Here is a 24938-nt window from a genome sequence, read left to right on the forward strand (position 1 = left end):
CTTGGTGTCCCCTCATCATGTCCCCGCATTTCACTTTCCCCTGTCACATTCCCCTGTCCTCCCTGCTGCTCTCACTTCATGTCCTCCCATGTCCCCCATCACGTCCCCCTCTCTTCCTCTGCCACACCCACTCCTGTCCCCTCATGTCCCCCCATCATGTCCCCCTGCTATGTCCACGCCGTGTCCCACTGCCTGTTGCCCATTGTCCCCTGGCCCTGCCCCACATCACACCATGCCCCCTGCTCTGCCATTGTGTGCCCCTCATCCTGCCCTGTCTCCCTGCCTGAGTTTGTCCCCAAGGTCCCCTCCCCACTGTGCCCTTTGGGGGTCCTGTCTGGGTCACCCCCCCCATCGTCTCCACCTGTGTCACCCCAGACCGGTGCCCTGTGACATCCCATCACCTCTGTATAGTCCCTGGCTCCTACCCCCAGGGTCCTGTCCCCAAATCACCCCCTGTGTCCCCTGGCTGAGACCTTCCAGGATCCTGCTCCAGTGTCGCTGTTTCTGTCACCCAGGTCCCTTGGGACCTTCCTGCCCCTGCTCTGTGTCACCCCTGATCTGTCTGTGGGTCCTGCCTCTCGTGTCACCCCTAAATCTCCTGCTTTGTCACCCCTGGGTCCTGCCCCCGACACCCCTACCCCTGTTCCTGCACCTCTCTGTCACCCCCTGACCGTGTTCCCCCATGTCACCCCTGTCCCATGGGTCACCCATGTGCTGCTCCTTGCCCTGGTCCCCTCCTCCATGTGTCCCCCACCCGTGTCACCAAAGCCACAGGAAACACCACCCAAAATCCCCAGGGGACACCCGCAACCCTTAGAGGGTTAAAGTGACCACACGCACCCCGCCCTGTGGCATCCATGGGTGCGGGAGGGGCCCAGGGAGGGCAAGGGGACACTTGTGGGCGGGTCCCACAGCACGACAGTGCCATCACAGCCGAGCCCTGGTGGGCTGGGGATGGTGAGCGCTGAGCTGGGTGCTGAGGGGTGGGTGGGGTGACGGGGACACTGCAGCAGTGGCCCTGCCACCGGTTCCGGAGGCGGCCGGTGGCCTCGAGCCGAGGTTTTGTTTGTTGTTTTGGTTGCGCTTCCCATGGAGACGGGACTTGTGCAAACGCCATCGTTTCTCCCGGCGCCACCAGGGACACTGTGGCTGCTGAGGAGGTCACGTCCTCCCCCCGACCCTGAGCTGTCCCCCTGCCACCAGAGCGAGGCCCAGATTGTCCCCATCATCGTCATCACAGCAGGGCCCTGGTACCCACCACGTGCAGTGAGGATTCTGTCCCCTGGGCATTGTCCCCATCACAGCCTTCTTCCCTCCTGCCACTGTGACAGGTTTTGTCACCACAGCTACTGCCCCCACCAGAATCCTCAGGGGGGTTATGGCCAGCCTGTCCCCATCATGGTCACTCTGTCCCTGCTACTGCAGCCACACTGTCCCCACCAAAGCCACACAGGCCTCATCCCAACCCCTCCATTCTCATCTCAGCCACCACAGCCACACTGTCCCCACACAGCCCTGTGTCTGCCTGTCACCACTGTGTCCCTACAACAGCCACCCCATCCTCACCTCAGCCACTGCAGTCATCGTGTGTGACGCTGTCACCACAGTCACCCTGTCCTCACATCAGCCACCACAGCCACCCTGTGTGACACTGATCACCACAGTTATCCCCCATCCTGACCTCAGCCACCACAGCCACCGCATCCCCATACAGCTCCCGTGTCCCCCTGCCACCACAGCCACTCTGTCCTTGCCACAATCCCTGCCACCATGGTCACCCTATCTCCACAGTCCCACACCCCCTGTATCCCCTCTGCGGCCATTCTGTCCCCACCATGACCACCCTGTCCTCAACATGGCCACCACAGCCACTGTATCCCCCTGCCACCAAGGCCACCCTGTCCCCACCAGGGCCACCCTGTCCCCACCAAGGCCACCCTGTCACTTCCATAACCGCTGTCCTCACCACACCACGACCACCCCATCTTCACCTCGGCCAGCACAGCCACACTGTCCCCACACAACCCTTTTGTCCCCTTGCCACCATGGCCACCCTGTCCTCATCTTGGCCACCACAGGCACTCTGTCCCCACCACAGGCACCCTGTCCCCCCTGCCCCCCCGTGTCGTCCTCCCGGGGCGGGGCTGCCCCGGGGCTGCGGTGGCGGCTCGGTCCCAGCCCTGGCCGCGGCCCCGGCGGATCCCGCCCCGGGGGCGGGCGGTGCCGGGCGGTCCCGGTGACATCAGCCGTGAAAAGGGCGCGGGCGGCGGCATCCGGCACTGCCGCCCCGGGAGCGCGGGACCGGCGCCGCAGGTAGGGAGGGGCTGGCACCGGGCACCGGGCGCAGGTGGGCACGTGATGGATCGGGATGGCACCGGGCACCGGGGGCGACAGGGGCACCGGGACGGAGATGCGGAGCGGGACAGCGCCAGGGGCGGAGATGGGGAGCGGCTGGGGACCCTCCGGGGCGCGCCCAGTGTCCCCCGGCGTGTCCCCCGGCCCGTCCCTGTAGCGGTTGCGGTCGGACCGCGCCCGCGGAGCCGCCGGGACACGCGGCCGCGCCCGGGAAACGGGACCCGGGTGCGGCTTCCGGCCCCGCCGCGCAGGGAGCCCCGGGGCGCGCCCGCGGGGCTGGCTCCGGTCCCCTCCCCGCAGCCGCCGGGGTGGCCGTGTCCCCCCGGGGTCCCCTTCCCGCTGACCCCGGGGGTCTCTGGCGACCCCAGGGTGGTCAAGCCCTGGGTGCAGCCCCTCCTTGGTGTCCCCGGGGTGTGTCGGGGGTCCCCAAGGTGGCATTGTGCTGGTTGAGGTCCCCTCCCTGTTGGCACTGGGGAATCTCAGGGGTCCCCAGGGTGGCTCGGTCCCAGCGGGGCTGGGTACAACCCTTTCTCTGCCAGTCCTAGGAGAGAGCTCAGGGGTGCCCAGGCTGTCTCTGGAGACCCCCGAGTGGCTGCCCCATAACTGGGACCTTCGCTGCCCCCACGATGGCCGGAGGGTCCCCAGCCTCAGTCGGGCTGGGCGCAGCCTCCTCCCGCGGGGTCCGCAGGTCGGCGGGGCAGCGGGGCTGGATCCGGGTGTGTCCTCCTCCCTCCTGGGCAAGCCCCGGCTGGGTCGGGAAATGATCCCTGTTCCAGCTGCTCTTTGTTTCCCAACGCCTTGGCCTCCGGCCGGGCGCTTCCCACGCCACCTCCCGCGGGGTCCCCGTGCCCGAGGCCTCGCCCCGGAGACCCCCACGGCGGCCCAAGGCTTTGGATCTGGGGGCACACCTGGCTGGGGTTGGTTTTCCTCCTGTCCCTGAGAGCTGCACGTCCTGGGGCTGCTCCTGGTGACAGGACCCCCAAGCCTGAAGCCTGGTGTGTGACAGGGGTGAGCCCTGCCCGGAGCTGAGCCTTGTGCCCGCTGGGTGTGGGCTGGGCAACCCCCGAGCAGCAACTGCCACATGTCCCCAGCTGGGACCGGGACACCAGGGCAGGCAGGGCCACCTGCACGTGTTCTGGCTTCTCAGTGTCCCCAAATGCCAGCGGGGCAGGACAGGGCGTGGGGGCGATGCAAGGGTGGGCAGACCCATGTGCCCACCATGACACTGGCAGAGACCCCGGGGGCTCAGGCACCCTGGCTGTACAGGCAGGGCCACTCTGCTCATGTCCCCCGTGGGCACAACCTTCATTATCTCCAGCATGGGTGTCACCTTGGCACATGCAGCACCTGGCCAGGGGTGTGGTCTGGCTGCCCCGCCGGGGTGGGGACACTGCCGCCATCAGCCTTGGCCCCACGCTCCTGCGCCGGTCCCGGATCTGGCTCTGGGCCCGAGCAAACGGGCGAGATCTGCAAACAAGCTCCGACCGGCCCCCGGTGCCTGCCAAGTCCGTGCGCGGCGGCGGGAGCGAGCCGCGGGATGGGGATGCTCGAGCCGCGGCATGGGGATGCTCCGAGTCCCCAGCCGGGCACAGAGGGGTCGCAGTGCTGCCCACCCTGCCCGGGGAAGGTTGCCCCTTGAGTGGGCACTGCCCAGCTGCTCCCGGCCAGCTGGGCAGGAAGAGGGCAGAGCCCGGGCAGCGCCTGGCATGGGTGATAAGGCTGTGCACCGGACGTCCAGGCAGGATGGGGCTCTGCCACTCCGAGCTCACGGGGCCCCTGTGTGCCACGCTGGGTGCCCCAGCGCCACCAGAGGCACTGATGGGGTCCCATCCCTGCAGACCCCCCTGCCGTCAGCATGGCAAACCGGGGCCCATCGTACGGGCTGAGCCGGGAGGTGCAGCAGAAGATTGACCGGCAGTACGACCCCGAGCTGGAGCAGGTGCTGGTGCGCTGGATCCTGGCACAGTGCGGCAACGACGGTGGCAGCGCGGTGGCACAGCCGGCCCCTGGCAGGGACGGCTTCCAGCAGTGGCTGAAGGATGGCACAGTGAGTACCCCCGGGGCCAGCCGGGGCAGGGGGTGACCGTGCCACACTCCTGACCCCTGTCCCTGCCTGCAGGTGCTGTGCCGGCTCATCAACAGCCTCCACCCGCGGGGACAAGCGCCCGTGGCCAAAATCCAGGCATCGACCATGGCCTTCAAACAGATGGAGCAGATCTCACAGTTCCTGCAGGCAGCTGAGCGCTACGGCATCGCAGCCACCGACATCTTCCAGACCGTGGATCTCTGGGAAGGTGAGTGACCTGCAGGCTGTGAGGTGGGACAGGGACAGGGATGGGGATGGGGACGGAGCTGAGCCTGCTGTGCGTCTTCCAGGGAAGAACATGGCGTGTGTGCAGAGGACCCTGATGAACCTGGGCAGCCTGGCCGTGGCCAAGGGTGACGGGCTCTTCGTGGGAGACCCCAACTGGTTCCCCAAGTATGTGGGGGTGCTGGGGGGGGAGGAGGCCGGGCTGTGGGCTCACGTGGGGATGCTGACACCCCTTGTGCCCGCAGGAAGTCGCAGGAGAACCGGCGCGTCTTCTCCGAGGACAAGCTGAAGGAGGGGCAGAGCGTCATCGGGCTGCAGATGGGCACCAACCGGGGCGCCTCGCAGGCTGGCATGACGGGCTATGGGATGCCCCGCCAGATCCTCTGAGCCCCTCCGGACTCCCCAGGCCTCTGCCTGCCAGGGACCACCCCCAAACTGCCTTAACCCCCGCCGTGGACCAGCCGGGTGCCCCCCGGCCCAGGCAGCCGCCCCCCCTGCCAGTTTTGTCAGGACCAAAGTCATTTTTTATTATTATTATTTGGCTGGGTGGGGGCGGTGCTGCTGCACCCACCCCCCCACCACCCCGCAGTGCCTTGGGGGCTGCTGGAGGCCCCCCAGTGTGTTGGGGAGCATCCCCTGTGCCCCAATAAACGGCTTCTCTTCTTTCCAGGCCTGGATGGTTGTGATTTGGGGCTGGGGGAGGGCAGGGGGCTCCTGCTGGGTTACAACGGGGGGGACCCCGGTCTGGGGGTGCAGGGACCCCACGGCCTCGGCGACAGTGGCCACGTGGAGGGGGTGGGGGCGTGGCTTTGGGCGGGGTCAGGAGGGACTGGGCGGGGCAAGAGCAAAGGTGCTGAGGGGGTGGGGCACAGAGCAGGGGGCGTGGCGGGGGCTGGCGACTCCCCGACCACCCCCAGGGAGCGGGGGTCGCGTGTGTCGTGTTCGTGCAAGGACACTTTGAGGAGGTCTGTGCAAAGAGGACAGCGCAGGGGACAAGTGTGCGAGCGCTGGGTGACACAGCTCCGCTAAGCCCCGCCTCCCTCCGCCTAAGCCCCGCCCCTCCCTCCTGAGGCTCCGCCCCCAATTCCCCCGGACGCCCTGCGAGTTTGTTGGGGCGTTGTCATGGCAACAGTCAGTTCCGACACATCGCGACAGGGGGTTTGGACCCTCTGTCACACCCGGCCCCGACACATCTCAGCCCTTCCGCCACTTCGTGACAGCCGGCTCAGGGACAGCAGGACAGCCATGGCAGCCGCCACTGCGGGCACACGGTCCCGGTCCCTCCGTGCCGGGGGCTCCTCCCGGGGGTCCCTCCTCGCCCGCCGTCACCAGCTTTCCCCGCCGGGATTTCAGTCCGTCCGTCCCGGTGTCTCCTCCTCGGGCTCTCCACACCCGCGTCCCTCAAACTTTTCTTTTCTGCACATCACGGGCTCCAGCAATCCTGTCGTGATCTCTCAGGATGTGCCAAAACATCCTCGAGAGCTGCTCTCCTTCAAGCCCAAGCTCAAGACCATCCGAGTCATAACCAAGGATCAGATCCGGGACCTCGTGTAAGGGTTTGGTCAAGCTCTGAGGGGTTTTTGGGGTCCGGTGATGTCAGTGCAGCATCCCAAAATCTCTGGGGAGCAGGGATTAGCAGTGTGCCCTGGCCACCCCCGGGGATCCTGCCCCCCCGCATCCCAGTCTGGTGCCACTTTCACCACACTTTCCCTTCCTGCCTCACCCCAAACTGGAGAGCCACGTCCCCATGGCTTCCCCAGCGCTGCCTGCATTGCTCTGGGCTGGCTTGGTGGCCGAGTGGGCAGCTCAGGCAGCACAGGGAACACCGGGAGCTGTTGGGATCTCTGTGCCACTGAACTCTCTCCCTGTGCTCCCCAGCATTCCCCAGGAGAAGCCTCAACCGTGTCTCATCATTGGAGAAAAGGAATATGAGAGGATCAAGGAATCAGCTCGAGCCTCAACAGAGCGTTGGGACAGGCTGAAGACCCTGAAAGCCAGACAGGACGCTGCTTTTGTGGGCATCTCCTCTCCTGTTTCCCCCTTTGTCTCCTCTGCAGCCGGGCTCGAGGGGTGGTGGCTTCAACAAGGGGGGTCCCTTTTGTCCTGCAGGTTTTGGGGTACAGGGGAGGCTGCAGGGCTCGGGGCTCCACTGGGAGCTGGGCAGCATCCCTGGAATTGAGCCCAGCACTCCCAGACTTCCATGGGCACCGGGTGTCAGCCCAGAGATGTGGGAAGGGATGCCCATGGCCGTGCCAGGTGTCCAGGAGCTCATCATGTCCCCGTGCTGTGCCGGGGATGCAGCACCTGAAGTGTGACCCCTGTGAGCCCTCGGGAAGGTGTCCAGGATCGGGCAATGCTCTCTGTCCCCACAGGAAGCCCTGAAAAACGCCCAGATGGAGGAGCAGAGAAAGGCAGAACTGGAGGACAAGAGCGATGTGGAGGGGGAGCGGCAGCAGGAGGAGCAGAAGCTGCTGCAGAGGGCGATGAGGATGAGGCTGGAGCAGGAGGAAGAGATGAGGGAACTGAACGCGGTAGGGCCAGCGCTCCCTGCTGTCACCTGGCACTGCCTGAACCTTCCCTGCTCCTCGTGCTCCCAGCTCTTCCTCTCCTTCCCCTTCCCTCCCTGCTCCTGTGTCCCAGTGCGGCTCCGAGCCACAGACACCTCTTGTCCCCACAGCTGTTCCTCAATGCCAAGTGCAACATGATCTGGGACAAGCAAGTCCTGGAGAAGAAGATGATCCAGAAGGAACTGGCGGAGGAGGAGAAGCGCCTGGACAAGATGTTGGAAATGGAGAGGGAGAAGGGCATGGAGGTGCAGGAGGAGCTGGAGCGCTGCAGGAAGCGGGAGCTGATCAGGTGGGCAGAAGGTTCCCTCTTCCCCACGGAGGCATCCGGCCCATTCCAGCCACACCAGCCCCGTCCATGCAGCGTTGGGGAGCAGGATGGAGGCAGAGGGAACCCTTGTGCTCTGGTATTCCCAGAGCCAGGCAGGACATTGTGAAGCAGATGGAGCAGAACGCAGAGCAGCGAGCGCTGAGGGCCGAGGAGCTGTACCAGGAGGGCCAGAGGCAGCTGGAGCGCCTGGAGCAGATGAAGAGGGAGGATCGGAAGGTGGGAGCAGGGAACGGGAGGGTGCAGGGAGGTTTCCACCTGGCTGGAAAGGGATTGGCACACTCAGGGAGTGGGCACAGCAGCCAGCAGGATCAGAGCTCTGCTCCCATGGGGACTTGGTGGCATCCCCGGGAGGTGGCCCAAAGCCTCCCTGCCCTGAGGGAGGAGGAGGAGGAAGAGGAGGGAGCACTCGGCCTGGTGGCCTCCAACCCTGCGTGGCATTTCCAGGCCTGGGAGAAGAAACAGGAACAAAAAAGAAAAATCGTTGCTGAAATTCAACATTTCAACATGGAGAGCCAGAGGCTGAAGGATCAACAGCGGGAGCAGGAGAGGCTGGAGGACGAGCGGGTGCTGGAGTATCAGCGGCAGAAAGCTGTAAGGGCAGCGAGCTGCTGGTGGGCTGGGCAGGGGCTGCAGGAGCTGCCCTGGGGCTCTGTCCCACACCCTGGGGCTCTGTCCCATCCCGGGGCTCTGTCCCACACCCTGGGGCTCTGTCCCACCCTGGGGCTCTGTCCCATCCCGGGGCTCTGTCCCATCCCGGGGCTCTGTCCCACCCCGGGGCTCTGTCCCATTTTGGGGCTCTGTCCCACACCCTGAGGCTCTGTCCCACCCTGGGGCTCTGTCCCATCCTGGGGCTCTGTCCCACCCTGGGGCTCTGTCCCATCCTGGGGCTCTGTCCCATTTTGGGGCTCTGTCCCATTTTGGGGCTCTGTCCCCCTTAGGAACGCGAGGCTGCCTTGGAGGCAGAGCAGGAACAGCTGCGCCTGGAGAAGGAGAAGGAGCTGGCCCGGCTCAGGGCCATGCAGGAGCAGGCCCAGGACTGGCAGTCTGAGCGGGTGAGTGGCCCGGGCACAGGTGACGTGCTCCTCTGCCACCGTCCCTGTCCCTGTCCCCAGCCCAGCAAAGGGGCAGAGCCCTGGATGTGGGGGGATCTGCAGGACCTGCCCCTGGAGCCAGGGAATGTCCTGGAGGGGTGCCAGCAGAGCCAAAGCCACAGCCAAGGGCTTCCAGAGCTGCCCCAGAGGGAAGCCCAGCACTGTCCCCTCTTCGGGCAGGATGCTCTGAGGGCCAAGAGGAACCAAGAGGTTGCAGACCGGGAATGGCGGCGGCGGGAGCTGGAGAAGGCACAGAAGAAGGCTGAGATGGAGCAGAAGCTGAAGCAGGACCGGCTGGAGCAGGTGGCCCAGAAGGAGCAGTACCTGGCCATGCAGATGGAGCAGGACCGCCAGGAATTCCAGAGGCTGCTCAGGTGAGGCACACGGGACCGAGGGATGGCTGAGGCAGTGGTCAGGGGGCTCCCAGTTCCAGCTGGTGACTCTGTGGGCTCCAGTGCCAGCCCAGGTGCTGTGCCAGGTGTGGGGGGCTGTGGTGGGGTCCCTGAGCCAGCCCAGCTCTCCCACAGGGCCCACCAGGAGCAGCTGGAGCAGGAGAAGCTGCAGCAGGAGCAGAGGGAGCTGCGGCAGCGCGCCCATGCCGAGGATCTGCGGCGGCAGATGCAGGAGCTGCGGCGGCAGCGGCACCGAGGGCGGGAGGCCGTCATTGAGGAGGGCCGGCAGCAGGAGCAGGAGGTCCGGCAGCGCAGCCAGCGCCTCGCCCAGCTCAGGCAGCACAAACTGCAGGAATTCAGGTCAGGAGCTGCCAGCTCTGGGCTCCCTGAGTCGCTCCTGGTGTCCGTCTCCCAGCTCCCTCCGCACCCGCAGCAAACGGGACCGGATCCACCGGGAGCCTGATGGATTCTTTCCTCTGCAGAGCCACCGGAATTCCTGACAAATATTGTGCCCAGGTGGAGCGCAGGGTCCGGAGCCGAGCGGCCCGACCCCACGAGGAACCAGCTGAGATTCCCCAGAGATTTGGGGCTCCCATTAGTTCTGAGTTATAAGGTGAGGTGTAACCAAACTGTGCTCTGCTCCCATCATCCTGATGAATGGATGGGTCAGCCACTGTAGCTGCCCAGTGTTAGATAAGGGAAGGAGGCAAACCCTGCAGGGCAGAGTTTGTCCTCCCAAACTGCCTCAGCTGTGGGAACTACACCCAGCCTAAGGGGTCACCTGTGTCCACGGGCCATCATGGCTCAATGGTCCCAGTGGGCAGCCCCAGGGACACCCAGGCCATCAAGGATTCCCCAGAACATCCCATGAGTCACAGGAATACAGAATTCCTTTGTGAAATTCCCTGGGGGAGGTGCTGAACATTCCTGTCTGAATCTGACCATGTATCACCTGGGGGATTTTGGATCAATCTTTGGGGATTTGGGATACCCCCACAGCTTGAGGGAGCCAGAGGAGGATCAGACCCTCCAAGGACCATTGCTTTGGACAGGACTGAACCATCACTTCACCACCCTGACCAAGAAGATGCCAGGTTGTACTCTGCCTTTGTGGTTTTACTCCAGTTTTTCTGTATCATTGCATTTATTGTAATCTTTCTATTAAATTGTAATTCCGACCAGCACATCCGTTGACTGAGTTTTCCAATAAATGACATTTTCTGAGCAGTGTTTTCCACGGGGCTCTTGCTCTGCTCTCCTCCTCCTCCCAGTGCTCTCAAACCTGTGGTTTTACCAGCAGGACCATGGAGAGGAAATGGGATGGAAAACCAAAACCCACCCGTGCCCTAGCAGCACAGGGATGGGAGTTAAAATGAACCACAACCACCACAGGACATTTTACAAGGATAAATCTGCTTCAGTCTCCCGTGGGCAAATCCTCAGTCAACACATCCCATCCTCTGGAAGGACCTCTAGGTCATATTTACAGGGAATGAGCAGTGAGTGCCATGACCAGGACTAGAGGGGCCCTGGCTCCTGCCAAAGGGACCTTGGCACCCATGGCCTGGCACAGCAGAGCCACAGCAGCACACGGCTTTGGGTCACCCCAGGGCACAATGTCCCCTGATGCCATCGAGATCACAGGGGCAGAATCCATCTCTGCTCCTGGAGTGACAGGGGGATTCCAACAGGCATTGAGCTGGGAGATGGAGTGACCCCAGCTGGGAATGGCCCAAACAGCCTCTTGGGAGTGGCCCCGAGGCCCCAGGAATCCTTGGCACCGATTCTCAGAGGAGAGGGGATTTCAGGGAGCCCAAAGGGCATTGCTGGGCTTTGGCAGAGCTGCTGTGGAGACAGAGGCAATTCCAAAGCTCAATCCCTGGCCTGGGCTCTCCCAGGACCCCTCTGCTGCGGGGCTGCTGGGGGTGCAGGGACATCAGGGACTGATGGCCACCACAACAGGGCCCTGTCAGCAACACGGCCACAACCGGGACTGCAGGTCCCTGGGATGAGCTGGGACCTGAGAGTGCTCAGCCAGAGCTGCTGAGCCTTCATGAACCCCTGGTATGGGTTTTGGTTTCATAGTGAATTTTTCCCACTGTCAGAGTGAAGGCACTGGGAGGAGAAGGGGGAGAGGGGCTCCTCTGGGATGGGTGGTTGGTGATTGAGTAAAACCAACAGAGCTGGCTGATAACTCTGGCACACCAATAACGTGGTCTGGAGATGGGGGAGAGGGGTTTAGGAGTTTTAACTGGGGGTGGGTTCTTTCCCTTGGGAGTTTTTAGGAGCTGCCTCACGGTGTCATGAGAGACTGTGGGCTCAGACCGGGGACTTTTGCTGGGCTGCAAGCCAGCACTACAATGGAGCTCTGCCTACCTTCCCCAGCTGTTCCAGCTGCTGTGAGAGGATTCCAGCCAGCGCTGCCACCTCCTCCACTGCTGGCACTTGCTGCCAAGAGCACAAATGTGCAGGGATAACACGGACACCTTCCCCCTTGGGGGGCCAGGACCGCCATGGCCCCTGAGGGGTTAGAGCGGCACCGGGGCGCCCCCTGCTGGCCGGGATTGCTCCCTGCAGCGCCCCCTGCTGGCCGGGATTGCTCCCTGCAGCGCCCCCTGCTGGCCGTGGCCAGAACTGCACCAAAGATGAACAAACAGCCCTGAGCGGGATGGAAATTTCTGTTTTCGTGTTGTCGTTTGTTCTGTCCTGTTCTATAAATTTCCCAGCAATGAACTGTTATTCCTTTTCTCCCTTCCCCCAGTTCCCAGCCGTGCCCCGAGTGTCACAGCACATTCCCGTAGATGGCCCCACATTCCTGTGGTTGCCCATGGGTGGCTGCCAGCTCTGCGTAGGTCACCTCGGGATCCTGGAGTGTGGTGGCACAGGGGGACACTGCGAGAGACACTGGCTGTGGCATCTGGGCACGGGGACACCCATGGGTGACGTGTCCCTGTGTCCCAGCCCGGACTCACCCCCCGTCTGCTTGGTGATCACGACGTGGGTGTACAGCACCTCCCCCTCCTCTGGGGGGGCCGGGGGCTCCGGGGGGGCCCTGAGGGAATCAAGGGGATGTGTGGGGGGGATGGGAGGTCTTGGGGGTTGGGGTGAAAGGGGAGAGTGTGGTTTGAGCCCCCCACTCACCTTTCCTGCTGCTTCCTGGCAGCTGCAAGGGAAAGAGGGGAGGGGTAACTGTGGGGTCCCCATGGCCCCGACCCCTCCCAGGAATCCTCAAACCCCACTGCACCCTCAATTTCCCCCAGGACCCCTGAGCATCCCTGGAGGCCCTCAGAACCCCTGAACCTCCCCAGTGCTCTGCACACCCTGAGCTCCCAGAAGCTGAAGCCTGACAGGGAGGGGGACCCTCCAAATTCCCCTGGGATCACTGAAAGAACCCCCAAAATCCCTGCAAGACCCCCCAACACCACCCCAAATCCTTCAGGACCCTGAGCAAAGGTCCTGAGCTCTCAGCACTGCCCAAGTCAGGAGCTCTGGTTGCCGCCCCATCACCCCCACATTTAGGTGTCCCCCCAGCTCCCGGGGTCCCCATTGTCCCCATTGTCCCCATTGTCACCCACCCCTGTTGTGGCACCGGTGCCAGCCCACAGCTCCAGCCAGGAGCAGGAGCAGGAAGAGGAGGGACCCGCCAAGGCCTGCGGCCACTGCTGGGGACAGAAGGGACACATCAGGGTCACCTGTCACTGCAGGGCTCCTGCAATCCCAGTGAGCCCGTGTGACCCCACCTGTGATCCAGTGTCCCTGTGGTGTCACCTCCAGGGCCAGCTCTGGGCTGAGTGCCCGGAACACGCGGTGCCCGTCCTGTCCCAGCTGGTTGGTGGCCACGCACTGGTAGGTGCCCGAATGTCCCACATCGACGGCCCCAAGCTCCAGGAGGGGACCCCGGGCCACCTCGTGCCCGTCACGCAGCCAGGTGAAGGTGACAGGGGCTGAGCCCACCTGCACCGAGCAGCGCAGGGTCACGGGGTCACCTGGGCGCACCTGGAGTGCCGGGGGACCGGGGGTGATGGTGGCATTGGCCACGGGCACTGCGGGGACACAGACAGGGCTGAGGCCGGGGGGAGGGGCTGGCACCCAGTGTGGGGGGAGGGGGGGACGGGAGGGATGGGTTTGATGGGGAAATGTGGTGGATGGGGACACCCCATGGGGGGGTGAGGGGACACAGAGAGCGATGAGGGGACACGGGGCAGAGGCGGGGGGCACAGGAGAGATTTCTGGGGGTCAGGGATGTAGCCAGGTGGGGGTCCCGTGGGAGCTGTGGGGGCTCCCCGTGCCCATCCCCGCACTCACTGCGCACCGTGACGCCGAGCCGGGCGCTGCTCTTCCGCACGGCCCCCCCCTCGGAGCGCACCTCGCAGCTGTAATTCCCCGAGTGGGAGACCCCCACGGCGGGCACCAGGAGCTGCGGGGACCCCTGCGGGCCCCCCACCAACTGCCCGTGCCGGTAGAAGCGGTACAGGAGGGGGGCTGGGGGCCGCAGGGGGCTGGGGGTGCTGAGGCAGCTGAGATTGAGGGGGGACCCCTCGGGGAGCTCGGGGGGACCCTCCAGCATCGGCACCGAGAAGAGCTCTGGGAAGGAGATGGGAGGGGGATTTGTGACCCCGAGTGCCTGGGGAGGGGCTGTGGGGGTGTCGGGGTGGGGCTGTGGGGTGCTCACCCTGCACTGTCACTGTCACCTGCTCAGATTCCATCCACCCATAGATTCCCACCCAGCCCCTGCAGTGGTAGCGGCCGCTGTGGTGCAGCCGCAGAGGGGACAGGGACAGCTCGGGGCCATCGCCGATCGTCCTCAGTTTGTTCCCGTCGCGGTAGAAGGACACCCAGGTGACCGAATCGTCCCGCCAGCCCCGGCAGCGCAGTGTCACCGTGTCCCCCTCCAGCAGCGCCCGCGCCGGCACCTGCAGCACCAGCCAGTCTGTGGGACAGGGGGGACCTGTCACAGCCGGTGTCACCCGGACCCCCCATTGGGTCACAGCAGGGGTCCCCAATTCCAGCACGGGGATCCCCCTGCACTGGGATGCTCTGGGATGTCCCCAGAGCAGGGGACAGGCTCTGGTCACACCAGGGGTGACCCATGGAGCTGAGCCCACCCTGAGCCCTCGGGGTCCCCGCGGGTGCCAGGCTGGGGACACCCAAACCCCCCTCACCATCTGAGACTGTCACGGGGGGGCTGAGCCTGGTCCCGGGGCTCTCACACCGGTAGGTGCCACTCTCGGTGACACGGAAGCTGTCGGGTCCCTCCTGCCACCAGAGCTGTCTGCCCTTGTACCAGGTGGTGTCACCGGCGGTCCCCGAGCCCTGGCAGGTCAGTGTCACCCGGTCCCACAGCACCGCCGGCCTCCAGGGGGGCTCCACCAGGAGCTGGGGGCTCTGGGCACCTGCGGGTGACAGGGGACACCAGCCTGGCAGGGCCACCACGGGGCTGGGGACAGCGGGGCAGGGACATGGCATCCCCCGAGGACTCACCAGCGAGGCCGAGGGTCAGGGCTGGAAGGGAGAAGGGACAGGGCTGGCTAGGGGTGGCACCGTGGGGACAGCGGGACCCGGGGCCGGGAGTGGGGCTGTCTCCTGCTTTGAGCCCTCACCCCTGCCAACCCCACGGCCACATCCCCCTGGCCCTGTCCTCATGGTCCCCTTTTGATGTCACTGTCTCCGTGGCCTCATCCCCATGGTGCTTGTCCCTGTGTCCCTGTCCTAAAATCCCTGTCCCTATGTCCCAGTCCCCACAGCTTTCCCAGCTCCGAGGGACCAAAGCCCACATCGCTGTCCCCAAATCGCTGCCCCCCTGTCCCTGTTCCTGTCCCACAGCTCCGTACTCATCCTTGTCCCCAAATCTCTATTCCCGCATTCCTGTCCTTCCTTTCTGTCCCCCATTCCAGTTCCCCGTCCCTTGTCCGTCGTTGCCGTCCCCACATTCCTGTCCCACATCCCAGTTCCATCCCTTTCCCTTGTCCCTGTCCCCAGGGCCACCCCACAACCCCGCTCACACTGAGGGCCACTGCCTCTGTCCCCTCCTGGCTCTGTTGGCCTTGGGGACCTCAGGGGACCCCGCAGCCCCCCTGTGCCCCCTCCCCACCGCTCTCTGCCTCACCGGGGCCCATCCCCGGGCCGTCAGGCCCGTGCCCGGGGCACTCACCCCACAGGAGCAGCGCCACCTTCCCGGCCATCCCGCTGTCCCCGGCCATGGGCACTGGCTGTCACTCGCTGCTGTGGCCACCTGTCCCCTGGCTGGCGGCTCTGTGGAAAAAGGGGAAGGAAGCTAGCTCAGATTTTATCTCATGGTGTTGCTGTCCCTGTGTGGGGGCAGGGTGGCCCCAAGCTGGGGACAGGGTGGGGACAAGGCTGGGTGGCACAATGTGGGACTCTGGGTTCCCAGGAGTGGGGGTCTCAGAGGGTTTGGGGAGTCAGGGATGGGGTCCAGGGCAATGGGGGTTCTGAGAAGGGGGAGTCACCAGGACTGGGGGGATTCAGGGATGGGAGTCCCAGGGCAAAGGGGGCTCCTGGTATTTGGGGTCAGGGATGTGGGTGCCCGGGATGAGGTTACCATGGGGGTCCTGGGACAATCAGGGTTCTGGGGGCAGGGGGTTGAAGGGAAGGGAATTTGGGGGAGAGGGTTCCTTGGGAATTGGGGTCCCAGGCCATGGAGATCCTGAGGAATGGCAGTCCTGGGATGGGGGTCCCAAAGAGGGGGGACATAAGGAATGGGGGTTCCATGGCTGGGTTCCCAGGGGAATGTGGGTCCCAGGGATGGGCAGTGTCTGGGCAGGCCCGTGGGTCACAGCTCCTTCCCTGGGTGCCTCCGATTTTGGGGTGACCCAGGGCCCAGCCCTGCCCGCCCAATGTGTTGGTGGCCTGGGGTCAGCCCAGGCAGATTCCGAGGGGTTCTGGGTCTGTGTCCCCCACACTGGGGAGGCTCTGGGGATCCTCTGAGCCCCCCCAGCCCTGGGACTCCCCCTCCTCAGGACCCCCATTGCCCTGGACCCCATCCCTGGCTCCCCACACCCTCTGAGACCCCACTGCTGGAAACTCCATGTCCCACCTTGTGCCACCCAGCCTTGTGGCCACCCTGCACACACCCTGTCCCCGGCTTGGGGCCACCCTGCCCTCACCGTGTGTCACCACCACAGTGCAATGAGATCTGAGCTCGCTTCCTTCCCCTTTTTCCACAGAGCCGCCAGCGAGGGGACAGGTGGCCAGAGCAGCGAGTGACAGCCAGTGCCCATGGCCGGGGACAGCGGGATGGCCGGGAAGGTGGCGCTGCTCCTGTGGGGTGAGTGCCCCGGGCACGGGCCTGACGGCCCGGGGATGGGCCCCGGTGAGGCAGAGAGCGGTGGGGAGGGGGCACAGGGGGGCTGCGGGGTCCCCTGAGGTCCCCAAGGCCAACAGAGCCAGGAGGGGACAGAGGCAGTGGCCCTCAGTGTGAGCGGGGTTGTGGGGTGGCCCTGGGGACAGGGACAAGGGAAAGGGATGGAACTGGGATGTGGGACAGGAATGTGGGGACGGCAACGACGGACAAGGGACGGGGAACTGGAATGGGGGACAGAAAGGAAGGACAGGAATGCGGGAATAGAGATTTGGGGACAAGGATGAGTACGGAGTGGTGGGACAGGAACAGGGACAGGGGGGCAGCGATTTGGGGACAGCGATGTGGGCTTTGGTCCCTCGGAGCTGGGAAAGCTGTGGGGACTGGGACATAGGGACAGGGATTTTAGGACAGGGTCACGGGGACAAGCACCATGGGGATGAGGCCACGGAGACAGTGACATCAAAAGGGGACCGTGAGGACAGGGCCAGGGGGATGTGGCCGTGGGGTTGGCAGGGGTGAGGGCTCACAGCTGGAGACAGCCCCACTCCCGGCCCCGGGTCCCGCTGTCCCCACGGTGCCACCCCCAGCCAGCCCTGTCCCTTCTCCCTTCCAGCCCAGACCCTCGGCCTCGCTGGTGAGTCCTCGGGGGATGCCATGTCCCTGCCCCGCTGTCCCCAGCCCCGTGGTGGCCCTGCCAGGCTGGTGTCCCCTGTCACCCGCAGGTGCCCAGAGCCCCCAGCTCCTGGTGGAGCCCCCCTGGAGGCCGGCGGTGCTGTGGGACCGGGTGACACTGACCTGCCAGGGCTCGGGGACCGCCGGTGACACCACCTGGTACAGGAACGGGCAGAGATGGGGACAGCAGAGAGGCGACAGCTTCCGTGTCACCGAGAGTGGCACCTACCAGTGTGAGAGACCCGGGACCAGGCTCAGCCCCCCCGTGACAGTCTCAAATTGTGAGGGGGGTTTGAGTGTCCCCAGCCTGGCACCCGCGGGGACCCCGAGGGATCAGGGTGGGCTCAGCTCCATGGGTCACCCCTGGTGTGACCAGAGCCTGTCCCCTGCTCTGGGGACATCCCAGAGCATCCCAGTGCAGGGGGATCCCCGTGCTGGAATTGGGGACCCCTGCTGTGACCCAATGGGGGGTCCGGGTGACACCGGGTGTGACAGGACCCCCCTGTCCCACAGACTGGCTGGTGCTGCAGGTGCCGGCGCGGGCGCTGCTGGAGGGGGACACGGTGACACTGCGCTGCCGGGGCTGGCGGGACGATTGGGTCACCTGGGTGTCCTTCTACCGCGACGGGAAGGAACTGGGGACGCTCCGCGATGGCACCGAGCTGTCCCTGTCCCCTCTGCAGCTGAACCACAGCGGCCGCTATCACTGCAGGGGCTGGGTGGGAAGCTGGGGGTGGATGGAATCTGCGCAGGTGACAGTGACAGTGCAGGGTGAGCACCCCACAGCCCCACCCCGACACCCCCACAGCCCCCACGGGACCCCTCAGCCCTCCCTGGGACCCCCCCTGCCAGTGCCGGGTCAGCGATGGTGACAGCGTGGCCGAGAGCCCCGCATTGAACGTCACTGTCCTGGGTGAGCGGGACCCTTGGGCTGAGGGTGACCCCACCCACGGCATCCCCAATTCCACACATTCCCATCCCACCTCATCCCCCCACACCATCCCCAGCCCAGCCCAGCTCACAGCCCCCACCACTGGGTGTCACAGACCGGGGCAACTGGGACCGTCTGGCTCCAGGGATCCCCACCCAGCACATCCAAGCCCTGCATCCCTAAGCCCAGCTGTCACATCCCCCACTGCACACCAGGTCACATTCACCCTGCTGAGCGTGACCCTCCCAGGGCACTGAGACCCTTGGCATTGGGGTGACGCCCCCGTTGATGGCCTCATGGCCCCCATCACATCCCACCCACGCCATTCCGTGCCCCCCACCAGGTGACGGCCATCCCTGCCCTTGGACACGGCATCCCTCATCCCACCCTCACCTCACCCTCATCCCATCCTCATCCCCCACCCCTCACCCATCACATGCCCTCATCCCACACCACACGAGGACCCCCAGCACCACGGGGTCACTGTCCTGGGTGAAGGAGACCCTCTGTCCCCAGGTGCCACCATGCAGACTCCCTCATCCCCCCACACCGGGTGCCAGCCCCTCCCCCGGCCTCAGCCCTGTCTGTGTCCCCGCAGTGCCCGTGGCCAATGCCACCATCACCCCCGGTCCCCCGGCACTCCAGGTGCGCCCAGGTGACCCCGTGACCCTGCGCTGCTCGGTGCAGGTGGGCTCAGCCCCTGTCACCTTCACCTGGCTGCGTGACGGGCACGAGGTGGCCCGGGGTCCCCTCCTGGAGCTTGGGGCCGTCGATGTGGGACATTCGGGCACCTACCAGTGCGTGGCCACCAACCAGCTGGGACAGGACGGGCACCGCGTGTTCCGGGCACTCAGCCCAGAGCTGGCCCTGGAGGTGACACCACAGGGACACTGGATCACAGGTGGGCTCACACGGGCTCACCGGGCTGTTCGGGACCCCCGGGGCTCAGGGTGACCCCGCTGTGTCCCCCTCTGTCCCCGGCAGTGGCTGTGAATGTCGGCAGGGCCCTCCTGTACCTGCTCCTGCTCCTGGCTGTCATCGGGGGCTGTCGCTGGTGGCACCGCCGGGGTGGGTGACAATGGGGGGACATGGGGGTCCCAGGGATTGGGGTGAAGCCCCCAGAGTGGGGGGGCCATAGGGTGTCACCAACAGCTCCTGACTTGGGTGAAGCTGAGCCCCCAGAGACCTCAGCTGGGGCTCCTGGGGGATTTGGGGAGGCCCTGGAGGGACGTGCAGGGATGTTGGGGGTTCTGTCAGGGGTTTTGGGGGAGTTTGGGGGCTCAGGGGGCAGTCAGGGGTCCCGAGGGTGTTCAAGGGCCCTGAGGCCCCCACAGTCACCCCTCCCCCCTCTTTCCTTTGCAGCCCTCAGGAAGGAGCAGGAAAGGTGAGTGGGGGGCTCCAGGTCTGACCCCCCATTTTACCCTCAGCGCAGGAAGCCCCGCACCCCCACAGACCCCCCCTTATCCCCGCAGGCCTCCCCAGGAGCCCTCGGCCCCCCCGGAGGAGGGGGCGGTGCTGGACCCGCACATCGTGGGCACCGAGAGGGCAGGGGGTGAGTACAGGGGGGCACAGGGACACGTCACCCACGGGTGTCACCCCCACCCAGGTCCCCAACCCCGGAGCCTCACTCAGGACACTCCACAGCCCCAGGGGACCACGAGGAGCTGCCGGGACCCCACGGGCGACAGCGGCACCGCAGGGACAGCTACGAGAGCGTGCAGTGACACTGGGGACACTGGGGACACTGGGGACACTGGGGACAATGGGGACACTGGGGCACTGGGGACACTGGGGACACTGGGGCCAATGAGAGCACTGGGGACACTGGGGACAATGGGGACAATGGGGGCACTGGGGATACTGGGGGCACTGGGGACGCTGGGGACAATGGGGACACTGGGGACACTGATGACACTGGGGACACTGGAGTTCCCTAACCGAGGGCACACCTCTTGTGTCCCCACCCCGTCGGGTCCCATGGTTGCCCACCGTGCCCGGGAGGTGGCCACGACTGGGGGGTCCCATGTGGGGCTGCCCAGAGCTCCCCGTTCCAGTGCTCCCAGTGCTCCCAGTACCCCCAGGGCTCCCCATTCCCTCCCCCAGTGCCAGGGGGCACAGGACCCTTGTCCCTCTTACTGGACACAAACGCAGCTTTTGGATTAAAGCGGCAGAAATGGTTTTGGTTTGTTCAGCTCTGCCTGCTCAGCTCAGGAAGGAGGAGGGTCCCGCTCAGGTCGTTGAGCAGATCCTTGTGGCATTTGCAGCAGTTCTGGGGCTCTCTCAGTGCCTCGGGCACAGGCACCAAATGATCAATTGCTGCATTTCCGCACTGGTTCCCTCGCAGCTGCCCCTGCAGGGGAAGGAGCTGCCGCTCGCTGTTTGTCCCCTCTCGGTGACACCGGCCAAGGGCTCGGGGACCTCGGGATGGCCGCGGGCAGCGATCCCGCAGCTGCCGAGCCCCTGGGCCGATCCGGAGACCCGAGCGCCCCGAAAGCCCCGGCACGGAGCCGGGGGTGTCCCCAAATCGCCCCCCAAGGCCGGACCAGCTCCAGCCCTGCCCGGTGCCCGCCGGTGCCCAAAGCCCCGCATTCGGCGCTCCCCGAGCGGCGTCTGAGCCCCGGAGCTGCTGCGGAGCCTCCGCCGGGCGCGGCCCCGGGGCGCCGGGAGGGAGGTGCCGGGAGGGCGGAGGGGACCCGGGAGCCCGGGGAGGAGCCCCCGGCGCTGCGGGAGCGGAGTCCCGGGCTCGGGGCTCTGTCGCGATCGCGGCTGCCAGGGCCGGGACTGTCGCGGGCTGCGGGGACCGAGGGTGGCTGCGACAGCGTGTCCGAGGCCACTGTCGCCATCCAGCCGGGGTCACCTCCGCCACCCCCGGCACGGCCGCGGGGCAGAGCCGCTGCTCGAGCTTTTCCGGCTCGTCCCCAGGACAGGAACCCCAGGATGTGTCACCCCGAGGACAGGGAGACCCCAGAGAACGGGGACAGGACCCCTGGATGTGTCACCCCTGGATGTGTCACCCCTGGTTGTGCCATCCCCAGGACAGAACGCGACCCCGTGTGACTCTCACGGGAAAATGAAAGTGAAAGAAGATTTTTCAGAGAAAGTGAAAGTGTGAAAGCGGACAAGCCCATCCCCCACAGCCTCCCCACCCCTGCCTGCAGACCCCTCACCCACTTCTTTCCCAACCCTGGGGTTCCCCCAACCCGTTCCCTGCTCAGGAGCCCCCCAGGATCATCAAGGCACCAACTCGGGGGAGTTGTGAAATTGAGGGATTAAAGGAAGGAAATGGAAAATGAAGAGAGGAAAAAGCCCCAGGGGGATGGGGGAGGCACAGACCCAGAGCCCCCCGGAATCAGCCTGGGGAGCCCCCCCGAACCAGCAGCACTTTTGGGGGCTGTGCTGGGCCCGGGGTCACCCCAAAATTTGAGGCACCCAGGGAAGGAGCTGTGACCCTGGGGCCTGCCCAGCCACTGCCCATTCCTGACATCCCCATTCCCCTGGGAACCCGAACATGGGACCCCCATTCCTTATGTCCCCCCCTCTTAGGGACACCCATCCCAGGACTGCCATTGCCCAGGATCTCCATGGCCTGGGACCCCAATTCCCAAGGAACCCTCTCCCCGAAATTCCATCCCCGACCATCTCCCTTCCCCCAGAACTTTGATTCTCCCAGGACCCCTCAAAGCGCCCTCACCCCTGGGACCCCCATCCATGACCCCAAATCCCTGGAGCCCCCATTGCCCTGGACCCCATCCCTGGCTCCCCAAACCCTCTGAGACCCCCACTCCTGGCAACTCCATGTCCCACCTTGTGCCACCCAGCCTTGTCCCCAGCCTGTCCCCACCCTGCCCACAGCCTGTCCCCAGCCTGGGGCCACCCTGCCCCAACCAAGGGACAGCAACACGATGAGGTCAGGTCTGAGCTCACTTCCTTCCCCTTTATCTGAAGAGCCACCAGCGAGCGGACAGGGGGACAGAGCAGCGAGTGACAGCCAGTGCCCATGGCCGGGGACAGCGGGATGGCCGGGAAGGTGGCGCTGCTCCTGTGGGGTGAGTGCCCCGGGCACGGGCCTGACGGCCCGGGGATGGGCCCCGGTGAGGCAGAGAGCGGTGGGGAGGGGGCACAGGGGGGCTGCGGGGTCCCCTGAGGTCCCCAAGGCCAACAGAGCCAGGGCATGGGCATGGAGCCCAGTGTGAGCAGAGTCGTGGGGTGGCCCTGGGGACAGGAAGAGGGGAACTGGGATGTGGGGATGGGAACAGGGGGATCGAGATGGGGGGACAAGGATGTGGCAAAAGGAACCTTGGGGCTGGGGCAGCTGTGGGGACAGGGACAGGGAGACAGGGATGCAGGGCCAGGGACAAGGGCCACGTCCCATGCAGATGGGCCATGGGGACAGGGGCCATGGGAATGGGATCACGGGCACAGGGCCATGGGGATGTGGCCGTGGGGACAGGTGCTGTAGGGCTGGGGGAGGTGACCTGTGCACACATGGGGTGTCCACAGTGTCCCCATGTCCTGCCCCAGCCCAGGGTGACCGAGGTGTCCCTGTGTTCAAACCCTCCGTGCTACACCAGTGTTCCCGTGGGGACACTTTGGGGACAGACACCACACCAGGTGCCCCAGGTGCTGCTGTCCCCACGGTGCCACCCCCAGCCAGCCCTGTCCCTTCTCCCTTCCAGCCCAGACCCTCGGCCTCGCTGGTGAGTCCTCGGGGGATGCCATGTCCCTGCCCCGCTGTCCCCAGCCCCGTGGTGGCCCTGCCAGGCTGGTGTCCCCTGTCACCCGCAGGTGCCCAGAGCCCCCAGCTCCTGGTGGAGCCCCCCTGGACGCCGGCGGTGCTGTGGGACGGGGTGACACTGACCTGCCAGGGCTCGGGGACCACCGATGACACCACCTGGTACAGGAACGGGCAGAGATGGGGACAGGAGAGACGCGACAGCTTCCGTGTCACCGAGAGTGGCACCTACCGGTGTGAGAGACCCGGGACCAGGCTCAGCCCCCGAGTGACAGTCTCAAATTGTGAGGGGGGTTTGGGTGTCCCCAGCCTGGCACCCGCGGGGACCCCGAGGGCTCAGGGTGGGCTCAGCTCCATGGGTCACCCCTGGTGTGACCAGAGCCTGTCCCCTGCTCTGGGGACATCCCAGAGCATCCCAGTGCAGGGGGATCCCCGTGCTGGAATTGGGGACCCCTGCTGTGACCCAATGGGGTTCCGGGTGACACCGGCTGTGACAGGTCCCCCCTGTCCCACAGACTGGCTGGTGCTGCAGGTGCCGGCGCGGGCGCTGCTGGAGGGGGACACGGTGACACTGCGCTGCCGGGGCTTGCGGAACAATTCGGTCGCCTCGGTGTCCTTCTACCGCGACGGGAACAAACTTGGGACGATCGGCGATGGCACCGAGCTGTCCCTGTCCCCTCTGCAGCTGCACCACAGCGGCCGCTACCACTGCGGGGGCTGGGTGGGAAGGTGGGGGAGGACGGAATCTGCGCAGGTGACAGTGACAGTGCAGGGTGAGCACCCCACAGCCCCACCCCGACACCCCCACAGCCCCTCCCCAGGCACTCGGAGTCACAAATCCCCCTCCCATCTCCTTCCCAGAGCTCTTCTCGGTGCCGATGCTGGAGGGTCCCCCCGAGCTCCCCGAGGGGTCCCCCCTCAATCTCAGCTGCCTCAGCACCCCCAGCCCCCTGCGGCCCCCAGCCCCCCTCCTGTACCGCTTCTACCGGCACGGGCAGTTGGTGGGGGGCCCGCAGGGGTCCCCGCAGCTCCTGGTGCCCGCCGTGGGGGTCTCCCACTCGGGGAATTACAGCTGCGAGGTGCGCTCCGAGGGGGGGGCCGTGTGGAAGAGCAGCGCCCGGCTCGGCGTCACGGTGCGCAGTGAGTGCGGGGATGGGCACGGGGAGCCCCCACAGCTCCCACGGGACCCCTGCCCAGGGACCCCCAGACCTGTCTGGGGACACCGAACCATTCCCAAGGATCCCCAGCCCAGCCTGAGGACCCGCAGCCCCCCGAGTCCCCCCTTCCTCTCCCGGATCCCACAGCCCTCACTTGGTGCCCTCATCCATCCCGGACACCTTTTCCACGTGCCCTGGACCTCCCATCCCTGTCGAGGGTCCCTCCATCCTTGCTTGGCTCCCACCCCGGGTCCCCCCATCCCTCTCTGATCTCCCCTCCTTGTTCCCAGATCCCCCCATCCCTGTCTGGGTCCCCTCACCCCTCCCTGGTGTCCCCCCAGTCCCTCTCCAGAACTCCCCTCTCTGAACCCTCCTGCTCTTCCTTGGGGTCGTTTTCCACACCCCCCAAATCTCGGCAGCCCCTCTCCCTCACTGGGGTCCCCTTGCCCCTCCCCGGCTGCTCTGGTCCCTCACGGTCCCCTTGTGTCCCCCAGGGGTCCCGCCCTCGGGGGTGTCGCTGTCGGTGCAGCCCCCCGGGGGACAGGTGGCACTGGGGGACCGCCTGGTGCTGAGCTGTGCGGTGGCCATGGGGACAGGTCCCCTGTCCTTCTCCTGGCACCGGGGGGGCTCGGAGACACCGCTGGGCACCGGCCCCCGCTTGGAGCTGCGGCACGTTGGGGACAATGACAGCGAGCACTACCAGTGCCGGGTCAGCGATGGGGACAGCGTGGCCGAGAGCGTCCCCCTGAATGTCACCGTCCTGGGTGAGCGGGACCTTTGGGATGAAGGTGACCCCACCCACGGCATCCCCATCCCCCCTCGCCAGGTGCCAGCCCTGTCTGTGTCCCCGCAGTGCCCGTGGCCAATGCCACCATCACCCCCGGTCCCCCGGCACTCCAGGTGCACCCAGGTGACCCCGTGACCCTGCGCTGCTCGGTGCAGGTGGGCTCAGCCCCTGTCACCTTCACCTGGCTGCGTGACGGGCACGAGGTGGCCCGGGGTCCCCTCCTGGAGCTTGGGGCCGTCGATGTGGGACATTCGGGCACCTACCAGTGCGTGGCCACCAACCAGCTGGGACAGG

At 65.9% G+C, this 24938-nt stretch overlaps 3 protein-coding genes across 3 annotated transcripts; 2 read left to right on the plus strand and 1 right to left on the minus strand.

Annotated features, from left to right (window-relative positions):
* The first annotated feature begins 2180 nt into the window (after positions 1-2180).
* On the plus strand, positions 2181-5331 carry TAGLN2 (transgelin 2). Its single transcript, XM_014889379.2, has 5 exons — positions 2181-2313; positions 4194-4402; positions 4475-4649; positions 4732-4834; positions 4912-5331. Exons 2-5 carry the CDS (start codon positions 4211-4213, stop codon positions 5051-5053), a joined length of 612 nt encoding a protein of 203 aa, XP_014744865.2. The 5' UTR covers positions 2181-2313; positions 4194-4210; the 3' UTR covers positions 5054-5331.
* A 457-nt stretch (positions 5332-5788) lies between these two features.
* Positions 5789-10230, plus strand: CFAP45 (cilia and flagella associated protein 45). The gene is made up of 11 exons (XM_014889300.2): positions 5789-6216; positions 6545-6680; positions 7039-7197; positions 7344-7522; positions 7648-7777; positions 8006-8152; positions 8500-8613; positions 8833-9026; positions 9180-9404; positions 9527-9657; positions 10044-10230. The coding sequence occupies exons 1-10, from the start codon at positions 5789-5791 to the stop codon at positions 9654-9656; spliced, it is 1842 nt and encodes a 613-aa protein (XP_014744786.2). The 3' UTR covers position 9657; positions 10044-10230.
* Positions 10231-11826: 1596 nt separating this feature from the next.
* On the minus strand, positions 11827-14687 carry LOC148220752 (Fc receptor-like A). Its single transcript, XM_088181001.1, has 4 exons — positions 14645-14687; positions 13717-13974; positions 13350-13628; positions 11827-11888 (listed from the first exon to the last, which is right to left on the minus strand). The coding sequence occupies exons 1-4, from the start codon at positions 14685-14687 to the stop codon at positions 11827-11829; spliced, it is 642 nt and encodes a 213-aa protein (XP_088037127.1).
* Between the last annotated feature and the right edge of the window lie 10251 nt (positions 14688-24938).

The sequence above is a fragment of the Sturnus vulgaris genome, chromosome 31 (genome assembly GCF_052056855.1).
Source record: "Sturnus vulgaris isolate bStuVul1 chromosome 31, bStuVul1.hap1, whole genome shotgun sequence".
NCBI lineage: Eukaryota > Metazoa > Chordata > Aves > Passeriformes > Sturnidae > Sturnus > Sturnus vulgaris.

Bases quoted from the DNA above. Each gene is read 5' to 3' on its own strand.
- TAGLN2 (XM_014889379.2), top strand. From the start codon at position 4,211: ATGGCAAACCGGGGCCCATCGTACGGGCTGAGCCGGGAGGTGCAGCAG. The intron at 4,650-4,731 runs GTGAGTGACCTG...TGCGTCTTCCAG, and splicing joins GACCGTGGATCTCTGGGAAG to GGAAGAACATGGCGTGTGTG. The intron at 4,835-4,911 runs GTATGTGGGGGT...TTGTGCCCGCAG, and splicing joins GACCCCAACTGGTTCCCCAA to GAAGTCGCAGGAGAACCGGC.
- CFAP45 (XM_014889300.2), top strand. From the start codon at position 5,789: ATGGCAACAGTCAGTTCCGACACATCGCGACAGGGGGTTTGGACCCTC. The intron at 7,198-7,343 runs GTAGGGCCAGCG...TTGTCCCCACAG, and splicing joins AGATGAGGGAACTGAACGCG to CTGTTCCTCAATGCCAAGTG. The intron at 7,778-8,005 runs GTGGGAGCAGGG...TGGCATTTCCAG, and splicing joins TGAAGAGGGAGGATCGGAAG to GCCTGGGAGAAGAAACAGGA.
- LOC148220752 (XM_088181001.1), bottom strand. From the start codon at position 14,687: ATGAGGACAGGGCCAGGGGGATGTGGCCGTGGGGTTGGCAGGG. The intron at 13,975-14,644 runs GTGAGGGCTCAA...CCTGTCCCACAG, and splicing joins TGGCCGTGGGGTTGGCAGGG to ACTGGCTGGTGCTGCAGGTG. The intron at 13,629-13,716 runs GTGAGCACCCCA...TCTCCTTCCCAG, and splicing joins GGTGACAGTGACAGTGCAGG to AGCTCTTCTCGGTGCCGATG.